The sequence below is a fragment of the Podarcis filfolensis genome (genome assembly GCF_964270895.1).
Source record: "Podarcis filfolensis genome assembly, chromosome: 12".
In the NCBI taxonomy this organism is placed as follows: domain Eukaryota; kingdom Metazoa; phylum Chordata; class Lepidosauria; order Squamata; family Lacertidae; genus Podarcis; species Podarcis filfolensis.
In genome coordinates this window covers 6,834,547-6,845,694 of record NC_139614.1, presented here as the reverse complement: position 1 = coordinate 6,845,694, position 11,148 = coordinate 6,834,547, and the positions used below count along the sequence as shown (strand labels likewise).

The 11,148-nt window shown below is 46.1% G+C and overlaps 1 protein-coding gene across 1 annotated transcript in view; it reads left to right on the top strand.

Moving 5' to 3' along the window:
* Window positions 1-520: 520 nt before the first annotated feature.
* Window positions 521-11,148, top strand: part of NPSR1 (neuropeptide S receptor 1) — a 77,029-nt gene continuing 66,401 nt past the window's right edge. Inside the window, exon 1 of the mRNA XM_083578194.1 lies at window positions 521-1,179. Within this exon, the coding sequence (XP_083434320.1) occupies window positions 1,036-1,179 (144 nt within the window). The 5' untranslated portion in view covers window positions 521-1,035. The remainder of the gene's footprint in view (window positions 1,180-11,148) is intronic.

Here is an 11,148-nt window from a genome sequence, read left to right as displayed (position 1 = left end):
TACACTGATTGGCAGCAGCTCTCCAGGAATTCAGACAGAGGTATTTCCTAGCCTACCTGGAGATGCTGGACACTGAATCTGGGAGCATCCTTTCCCCTAATGATCAAATGTGATGTTTGAGCATTGGGATTGAAATATACTCGGAGTCGAGAGTGGATTTCATGCTTTTTATTCAGCTCATAGTGGTGAGGAGGAATGGAAGTTCCCCCACAATATCTGCTTTATATACATTATTTACACAATGGGCCCCACGTGATTGGCTTATTCCGGGATTCTCCTGTAGGCCAATCAAGTTGTGGATTCACTTCCACCTGGAGCTGGATTGGGTGGCTCCTGTGGACCAATCATACTGCTGCATTGTTCTAGGACCAATCAGACTGCTGCATTTTGGATCCTATTGTTCTAGGACCAATCAGACTGCTGCATTTTGGATCCTATTGTTCTAGGACCAATCAGACTGCTGCATTTTGGATCCTATTCAACTCAGTACATAACAGGGATATAGCACAATCAGGGAATTGTGGCACAGATTTTGGGAAATGATGCAAAGAGAAATTACAAAAACAAAAAATGGTCTACTTCAAAATCCTGGTGGTCTAGGCAAGTTTCAACAACTGATGACACATTTGATGGGCTGCACTGCATCCTGCCAGGTACAAGGGGACATGGAACAATGCTCTGTTTTGTAAAGAAGATGATGCTCACCTTGCCAGTTGACACTTAGACATGTGGTGATCTACAGCTAGCTCAGGTACAAGGATGACTCAATAGGGATTCACTAGTAATTGACTCCAGGTGCTGACGAGAAACGTCTAGACAGCCAGGTCTGTCGGCAACCTGAGTTCCTTTAGACAGAAGGTTTCCTCAGCTTGGATGGTGTTGCTGAGTTGCCTTGAAGTTTGATGCCTCCCAGAGCCACCGGTGGAGCAGTGAAGCTGCCTGTGCAGCTGTGCTCCTCTGTGGAGAGACCTTGGCTGTATTATTAACTCTCCGTCGCCAGAAGAGCCAGAGCAGTTCGGAAAAGAGCCACAAGCCATGCAAGCCAATGTCACAGAAGGCAGCAATAGCTCAAATGGGAGCGCTGACAGCCTGGAATCCACTCTTGTCACTTGCACAGAGACGGTGACTTTCACTGAAGCGGAGGAAGAGGAATTGGAATCCTTCTATTATTCCTTCAAGGTATGTTCCGCTTTCCTGCGGTCACTCGCTTTTCTTATTATGATGATCCAGCGGCTTGGCAGGCAGGCAGAGATCACCAGTGGGGCACTGAATGCTTTTGCTCTGAGTTGGCAGCTGATTCCCGCCCCTCAATTTGTTTCAATGAGGACTTCGAGGTCAAAGAGGTCTGTGTTTTTTTTCAGCTGCTGATCAGTGGGAGGAAATTTCAATGTTCAGCGAAGAGCAGGAAAGCGATCTTTGTATAACCAAAGGATGGTATATAGATATTGAATTGCTTAGGTGATTATGGTGTTTTCCTCTTTTTGGATGCGATGTTTCAGCTGATGTTTCTAATGCAACAATAAACAGCATATTTGCAATTGCATTCCTATTCCTGTGTCTTGAAATTAAGATTGCTTAGATTAGTTTACTTCCTTGTGTTTCTCTGTTAAGTGTGATGCAAATTGATGGAGCTATAGAAATCACTACCAACACGCAGCCATCCCAACAAATGTACTCTAAGCAACAGGCAGCTGAGTTCTGTGATTATGAAAAGTCTTTTGAGGCTGTCTACCTCCCTTGCAAGTTTAATTGACTTGTATAAAAGTTTCTGGGGCTGTAATTTTCAGGGTGCTGTTGGGGAGGGAGATTTGTGAATGGAGACAATTTGACTTCAGCCCTCTCATTAGAGAGTACCTTGCTATCGCCATCACTTAGCAGGTGAAGTTTGGGAGGGGGGAACCTGAACAAGAATAATGGCAAACATTTAGTTTATAGCATAATTGTCTGGGCTGCTGCCAATCCTTTGATGGATTTAATTTCATCAGGTGGGTTTGTGTGTGTCACAACAAAACTGACAGCGATCAGGCAGCATCAGTCAGCGTGGTTTCAAAAATGAGAAGTTGGAAAAGGTCTTTCATCCCTCTGTGGAAGTGTAATGGATCTAGTGGATCTAGGGGTTCAGGGCACATCTGCATAGTAGATGGCCATAGTCGTTTCTGGCTCTCTAGCACACAAGCAGAAAAGGCAGATCAACATGGCTGTGCCCTGAGAGAAAGGTAGTAAGAGCCCTGATAGATCAGGTGCGTCCAATTCAACATCCTGCACAGGGCAGCCCAAGACATTTTGGCAGCTGAGGTGAACCCCAAAATGGTGTCTCTCTCTCTCTGCCAGGGAAGAAGGGGTGAGGGAAGATCGACATAAGGGTAAAAAAATGGAAAGAAAGTTGTCATTAGGATCTGCTGCCCTGGTGGATTCTGCTGCCTGAGGCAGTCACCTCACCTTGCCTCATGGTTAAAGGTAAAGGGACCCCTGACCATTAGGTCCAGTCGTGACCGACTCTGGGGTTGCGGCGCTCATCTCGCTTTATTGGCCGAGGGAGCCAGCATACAGCATGGCCAGCATGACTGAGCCGCTTCTGGCGAACCAGAGCAGCACACGGAAACGCCGTTTACCTTCCCGCCAGAGCTGTACCTATTTTATCTACTTGCACTGTGTGCTTTCGAACTGCTAGGTTGGCAGGTGCAGGGACCGAGCAACGGGAGCTCACTCCGTCGCGGGGATTCGAACCACCGACCTTCTGATCAGCAAGTCCTAGGCTCTGTGTTCTAACCCACAGCGCTGCCCTAATCCTACACACCACCGTGGCCGGGAAGCCCACAAACAAGACTGGAAGGCATTTGTCTTTGGGGGACAAAACTATTATATCTGAAAATGTGTAACAAAATTGCAATGGCCACTTCTGTCAGGGGAGAGATTTTGGCTAGGGATAATTTGAAGTGGAAAAGCTGATCTCTTCCCCTGTCCATTGCTTTCCCCCAGCTGCCTCCCCTCCCTGCTTCTTGCAAACACATGTCTGCAGCCTTCCCTCAGCCACGTAGCCCACATTATAGGGAAATCTGATGGGTGGAGGAAGAGTTAAGCACTCCCTCCCGCCACGGAGTCCCCACTGCAAATCACCACCTTCCAAAGCTGCTTTCACCTCATAGATGTGCTCACTAGGATTTTGTTACACATGTGTGCATGTATATGCAGTTCTGCCCTCTGCCTAGGTTGCATCCCTGGCATATGAAGATTACATGTATAGGATGCACTGCAAGAGAGCGTCTAATTTCCTAAATAAGCATACATAGATGTGCTTCCATGCAGAGAGGAGCAAAGTGAGCATAGGCACAGGCATACGGAGAGCAATGTATTTAATGGTGAGCATTCTCAAATCCCATTGATTGCAGTGCAAGAGAGGGAATCAAGGGCTGCACTCTCCCATTGGAATAGATGGGACTGGAACATTGTTTAACTTTGGCTGGCAAGCCCTTTCCTTCCACATAATGGGTGGAGGGTGTGTGTGTGTGCATGCACTTCTTTCCCCGTCCCCAGCAGCAAGAGGAGAATGGCATGGATCCTAACAGTGTGGGCAGGAGCAACTTAGCCACCCAGTTGGATGTGCCTCCCTCTTTACCAAACTGGGCAAATAATATGAATGTAAGGCAAGCCTGTTGGATGAAACCAATGGCCCATTTAGTCCAGTATCCTCATAGTGGCTGGCCAGATGCCTGTGGGGAAGCTTGCAAGCTGAACATGAGCACAATGACACTCTGCCTATCTGCAGTTTCCAGCCACTGGCATTCAGAGCCATAATGCCTCTGGCAGCAGAGTAGCCATCATTCATTATGCGGCAGATGCAAAACACTTTGAAAATGGTACTGGGCTCTGATTCCATATGAAGCACCTTTGTAGAAAAGAGCGCAAGTGAATTTCCCAGTGCAAAGGCTTTTTGCAATTGGTTGCAGCTGAAACCCCATTGCCTTCTCTCCTTCCAGCAGGTTTACAAGAAGGATGTGTGTGTGTGTGTGTGTGTGTGTGTGTGTGTGTGTGTGTTGCTTTGTTATGAATTTCGGCTGGATTCTGCTTGAAATGGAAAAATAAAGTCAAGAAGCTCTCTTTCTCTCTTATCTTTCTGGTTTTGACATCTGTCTGTGAGCCTAAACAACAGCAGCAGCAGCAGCAGCAGCAACAACAAAATACTACTACTACTACTACTACTACTACTACTACTACTACTAATAATAATAATAAATTAGTAGTAGTGGTAGTGATTGGGAATAAAGAGAGTGAAAGCTAGTTAACCTTTCCAATTTGAAGATAAATATCCAAGCAGGTCATGCTGTTAGATACAACAGAGCATCTAGGACCAATCAAAAAGAAATAGGAAACAACATAAAGAGAAGCAAATATTGATTCCTAATGTAACAAATGCCTCTTGATTGCATCACGCACACATGAAGCTGGGATGTTGTTTCATCCTGGGGCATTTGTCTTGTAGGGACAAGTGTTCATTACAGGGACCTGTGTAAAATATCCATTTTTAGACTTCCTGCTTTCTGAGCCTACGATCGTAAGCAGGAAACACCACTTACAACTTTACAACTTTGACCTAAGGCAACACACTGTCATTGACTTTAGTGGCTTTGCAAATTCTTCCATATTTTTTCGGGGGGGGGGTCATCCACATGATAGTGGCCCCCATCTCCAATCCCCCAGCCAAAATCTACTAGCAGTTTCATGGAGACGTGGAATAACATTTGAGCCATGCAGAAAGTACCCAATATAACCCCAATTTTTAAAAAGGGGTCTTGGAAATTATTGTTGTTGTTGTTTGGTCGTTTAGTTGTGTCCGACTCTTCGTGACCCTATGGACCAGAGCACGCCAGGCACTCCTGTCTTCCACTGCCTCCCGCAGTTTGGTCAAACTCATGCTGGTAGCTTCGAGAACACTATCCAAGCATCTCATCCTCTGTCGCCCCCTACTCCTTGTGCTCTCAATCTTTCCCCACATCAGGGTCTTTCCCAGGGAGTCTTCTCTTCTCATGAGGTGGCCAAAGTATTGGAGCCTCAGGTTCAGGATCTGTCCTTCCAGTGAGCACTCAGGGCTGATTTCCTTCAGAATGGAGAGGTTTGATCTTCTTGCAGTCCATGGGACTCTCAAGAGTCTCCTCCAGCACCATAATTCAAAAGCATCAATTCTTCGGCGATCAGCCTTCTTTATGGTCCAGCTCTCACTTCCATACATCACTACTGGGAAAACCATAGCTTTAACTATACGGACCTTTGTTGGCAAGGTGATGTCTCTGCGTGGAAATTATAGGCCAATTCATTTAATGTTTGTCACTGGAAAACTGGTGAAAAGTTCACAGTGAGTCATCCAATGTGGATATCTTCTGGGTCTTTTGGGAATTTGCTGACTTGTCACAAGAACTGGAGCTTTATGGGCAAAAAACACCATATATACAGTGAGGGAGGGGGAAGTATTTGATCCCCTGCTAAATTTGCAGGGGTTCCTGACTTTTGTCTTCTGGGTTTCTGGGGTTTTTCCTGTTGTTATTCTGTCTCTCACAGGTACAATAAACCTACCATTAAAATTATGGACTGGTCATTTCTTCATCAGAGGGCAAACGGACAAATTTAGCAGGGGATCAAATACTTCCCCCCCCCTCACTGTACATAAAGGCCATATACACACATGGACCATGGAGCATAGAGAGCAGGGGAAAAGGGGGGGGGACTATACCAGAGGTGTGCAACCATCTCCATTCTACATCACAGCTGGTGCTTTATGAGAAAATGAGGTATGAAAGAACCCATCTCTTGCCAGAAGTCCTTCCTCAAGGAAGCGGGAAGCCTGCTCCAGAGAAAAAACAAACAAGATCAAACATAAAAACTCGTCCTATAAAATAATCAAAAGGGGGTGAACGCCTGCTCTTGTCCCACCCCGGAGAAGCAATTAATAATAATAATAATAATAATAATAATAATAATAAATTTTATTTATACCCCGTCCTCCCCACCCAAGACCGGGCTCAGGGCGGCTAACAACCAATAATAAAAACAAGTTGATTAAAATACAATTCAAAAAACAAGATTAAAATACAACATTAAAACATTAAGATGCAGCCTCTTCACAGGAGGAGAAAGGAAAGAGGGAGAGGGGATCGGGCTGATTCCAAGCCAAAGGCCAGGCGGAACAACTATCTTACAGGCCCTATGGAAAGAAATCAGATCCTGCAGGGCCCTGGTCTCATGAGACAGAGCGTTCCCCCAGGCTGGAGCCAGTGTTGAAAAGGCCCTGGCTCTGGTGGAGGCTAATCTGACTTCCTTAGGGCCCGGAACCTCTAGGGTGTTGCTATTTATGGACCTTAAGGTCCACTGTGGGGGATACCAGGAGAGGCGGTCCCGTAGGTACAAGGGTCCTAGGCTGTGAAGGGCTTACAGGTTTTCCCCACAGGTAGCAAGACTCGCTGCCTCCTCTATTTTCTCCTTCCCTGGCATCGGGCAGTGCAAGCTGGGCTAGTTTGGAGACTGCCCTCGAAAATCCCCAGGGAGTGCTCAGTATGTCATTTGAAGCTTGATTCCACTTCTGCTGAAAAGACAATTGCATGGTTATTCTTTTCAGGCTGCAATCCTGCCCCCACTTATCTGGCCGTAAACTCCATTGAACTCAGTGCATAAGATTGCCTTGTTAAAGTCATCTCGTATGATTTGTGTTTAAAAATGCAAAGCTCGATTTAATTATACAAGGGAAGAATGTCGACCAATCCTCCGTATCTTAGACAGGCTTGGGAGACGTTTTTATTGAGACATTATTTTGTTGCATTTATATTGGCTCTTTAAATGATGCTGAGCTTTAAATATTTTGATAACTGCTGGTTTTAGCTGTCCTTTGAATATTGCTTCTGTTGTTATCTTTGACTTGCTAAGGCACCCTTGAGGATATTAAGATTCCTCTTTAGACACAATGAAATGCATATATTTTAAACAAAAATGCTTCAAATATACATATTTATTGAATAAATTAGGAAAAGAGGGTAGCTAGGATTGTCACTGGGAAATGGCTATACTTCAATGATTAAGGACCAGCAGTTGATGATGAAGTGAGACTCAAATTAATTCTGTCGAAATTATTATCATTGGAAGAGTTGTTTATCTGCTGCTTTGGGTGCTATGAATTCTCATGCACAACTAATTATTCCGCCTCTGTTATTTCCCCCTGCAATAGCTCAATGACTTACAGAAACTTCAGCCAACTTATTTCATCAAGGAACTTAATGTAATTACTTGCTTGGGAGATGCCCAATTGCCTTGAAGGGAAAGCTGGTCTGTGAGATCCAGTTACACCTTCCACCCTATTTCCTTGCTCCTGAGTGAGAGGAACTCCCTCCAAGAGGTTTTTTCACCTGGGAAAGGGTAATTGCCAGCTAAATCCACAGTCACTGCTGAGCAAGTTCAGCCCGTTTCTTCTTCTTCTTCAATAATAATAATAATAATAATAATAATAATAATAATAATAATAATAATTTATTTATTTATACCCCACCCATCTGGCTAAAAGTCAGGTAGTTGTTTACAGTGGTACCGCGGGTTACAGACGCTTCAGGTTACAGACACTTCAGCTGTCTGTAACTCTGCTAACCCAGAAATAGTACCTCAGGTTAAGAACTTTGCTTCAGGATGAGAACAGAAATCGCACAGCAGCGGTGCGGCGGCAGTGGGAGGCCCCATTAGCTAAAGTGGTGCTTCAGGTTAAGAACAGTTTCAGGTTAAGAACGGACCTCCGGAATGAATTAAGTTCTTAACCTGAGGTACCACTGTATTTCTTTGACATCTGATGAGAGGGCATTCCACGGGCGGGTGCCACCACTGAGGAGACCCTCTGCCTGGTTCCCTGTAACTTGGCTTCTCGCAGTGAGGGAACCGCCCAAAGGCCCTTGGAGCTGGACCTCAGTGTCTGGGCTGAACGATGGAGGTGGAGACGCTCCTTCAGATCAAACCATGTAGCATGAAAGTGCATTCTGATACACAGGGTAAAGATATTTAATAAATAATAGTAAATAAATAATATTTATCTGGCACTCCTCTTGCTCCTGTGACTCGGCTGATCAATGAGAAGAACACTGCAGGCCTTGTAACATTAGGAAGGAACAAAGAGGAAAGAAAGACAAAAGGGTATATTTCTTGGAGACTCTTCAAACTGACTGGAGAATGTGACATCGTCCAGATAGTGTATAAAATGTTGTCAATATATGCACATATCCCAAGGACTGTTGGGGAGTCTGCATAATGGCCAGAGAATGCACAAAATTCAAAATTCTGGCCCCATTGATTGCACCAGGCTAAATCTCTGGATAAAGCACTTTGTTTCAGCCATGATAAAATAGCACATATCCTCTTAAGAAAATGAATGCGGCGTGAAGCATTGTAGATGTACCAGCAAAGTCTTTCCTTGGATGTGGTAGCATAAATAAGAGCAATCTTATCCACAAGAGACAGTTGTTGCCACCAAATAAATTGATTCTTTTGTCAAGTAAAAATATCGTTTTATTTTCTCCAGTTCTTACAAAAATATAATTACACGGGTTTGATATTTTTGATGTTGGAAAGATTATTCTTATGCTGATTTAATGTGCTGCCAGGGCAGGGAGGAGATCAACTCATGGAGGAGCAAACAGTCATAATAATATGCAAGATAAACAGACAACCATTGAGCCAGCCATATGGATGGGAATAGTGATTATACACAAGGAGTGTTTTGAGGCTTGGGGAAATTTTATGCACACATGGCTACTTTTTAAAAGCAAAACATGGATTGAAAGGTGAGTGTAAAAGTTTTCATTGTCACCACAAAAACAGATTTGTTCAGCCTGCATATTTATGCTGTGGTGCTTAGTGTAGCCCTGGAGCTGGAATTTGTGCTCAGGGGCTGATTCTGTTATTCTTCATGGTCACACTCCCATTTAAGATGAAAACAGGCCAAACAGTGATTGCATTTCCATAACCCAAACATGGGGAATGAAAATGCAACTCACTGGACTTTATACATTTGCATAGTAATGTGAATACACATGCTGTAATTCCCAGATAATAATAATAATAATTTATTATTTATACCCCGCCCATCTGGCTGGATTTCCCCAGCCACTCTGGGCGGCTCCCAATCGAATATTAAAAACACAATACAGCATTAAACATTAAAAACTTCCCTAAACAGGGCTGCCTTCAGATGTATTTTAAAAGTAGGATAGTTGCTTATTTCCTTGACATCTGATGGGAGGGCGTTCCACAGGGCGGGCGCCACTACCGAGAAGGCCCTCTGCCTGGTTCCCTGTAACCTCACTTCTCACAGGGAGGGAACCGCCAGATGGCATTCGGAGCTGGACCTCAGTGTCCGGACAGAACAATGGGGCTGGAGATGCTCCTTTAGGTATACTGGGCCAAGGCCATTTGGTCAGCACCAACAGATAAGTCTGACCAAAGTCTTCTGACAGAGAAGCTTTCTCCCATTGAATGAACTTATGGGAGAATCTTGGACTTGGAACAGAGAACTTGGAACAGGTTCCAAAGCTAGGACTTAGGTTTCATGTTTGTGCTTTAGCTGTGGAGCTCTTCTACACACACACACAAAAGGAGTATGGATAACCAACGTGTTTGGCATGTTTCTGGGTGGACTTTTTGATGGCATCCATCTTTCTCATGAGACAATGGAGTGCGCCTCCATTGGGGGTGAAGTCAAACCACTGGGAAATCACGGCGCCTGCTGTGACTGCAGAAACCGGTAAGCCATAACTGCTGCATTCTGCCTTACTTTTGCTGCATTGGTGGCATTCTTCAAGGCACAAGTCTGGGCAGTGTGTCTGGAAGTCCTGGGCTGCCCAGTCGACAAGACCTCCCTCTCAGCCTTGCTGATGTGGTCCAAAGGACAGCAGAGCAGGACGTTTGGCACAAGCGTGGCTGCAGGTGTACGAGGTGCCATCCAACTGCCTAGGGCAGGGGTCGGCAAGGTTTACCTCGCCTGGGCTGGTTCACTCCAGCAGAGATCACTCCATGGGTTGGATTGTGCGTGCGCGCCCACAATTTCTGGCATCTGCGCAGACGCGATTTCCGGCGCTGTGGAAGCGAGTCCCCGCGCCACACCAGTTTAGCGCAGCATGCAGGGCCTTGCCAAGTGGGCAGCTTCATTCGGGGGTGGCTTCTGGGCTGGGTTAAACGACCCCCGTGGGCCTCTTGTCGCCCATGGGCCTTAGGTTGCCGACCCCTGGCCTAGGGACTCCCCTCTGGATTTGTGAAGGGTTTGCCTTCTCGGTAGTGTCACCCGTCCTGCGGAACGCCCTCCCACCAGATATCAAAGAGAAGAACAACTACCAAACTTTTAGGAGACATCTGAAGGCAGCCCTGTTTAGGGAAGCTCTTAATATTTTAATGTTTAATACACTATTGTATTTTAATATTCTATTGGGAGCCGCCCAGACTGGCTGGGGAAACCCAGCCAGATGGGCGGGGTATGAATAAATTATTATTATTATTATTATTATTATTATTATTATTATTATTATTTCTCTCAAAGTTATCCCACAAGGCAACGGGTACTAGGATGCAGTGGCGAAGCAAGCCAATCAGGTGCTTGGGTTGTCGCCTGTGCCCTGCGCCCAGGGGCGGGGCCAGCCAGAGCAGGACACTCCGCAGGGCCTCTGAGGAGTCTGTCTGCCTCCTCCCACTCAGCCGCCCTACAGCTGAGGGGGAGGCGGCGGGCGGACTGCTTGGGGCAGCGCAGACCCTGCGGGCGCAAAAAGCCGTCGCGTCCCTCCCAGGAGAGCCATGTGGCTTGGGCGCGCTGCGGGCCCCACGGTGAGCGCCACCTGGCATTTTGTCACCCCCCAGTGGTGACATCTGGGGTGGCCCACCCTCACCACACACCCCTTCCTGCTAGGATGGACTAGGCCAAGTGTAAACAGCAAAAGGCTGAGCAGCCCGCAACAGAACAGAACTATTTGCTGCACCCAAGGTACCAGTTCTTGTGTTCACCCAAGTTTCACCTCCAGTTTCCAGGACAGGGTCTGGTGACTCTGGCCAGGACAATGTTCGTGCAAGGAGGCCGTTTATGGCTCTCATGCAGTATGGTCCTCTGCATAGGATATGGATTGAAGTCCCAAATCCAGTGTT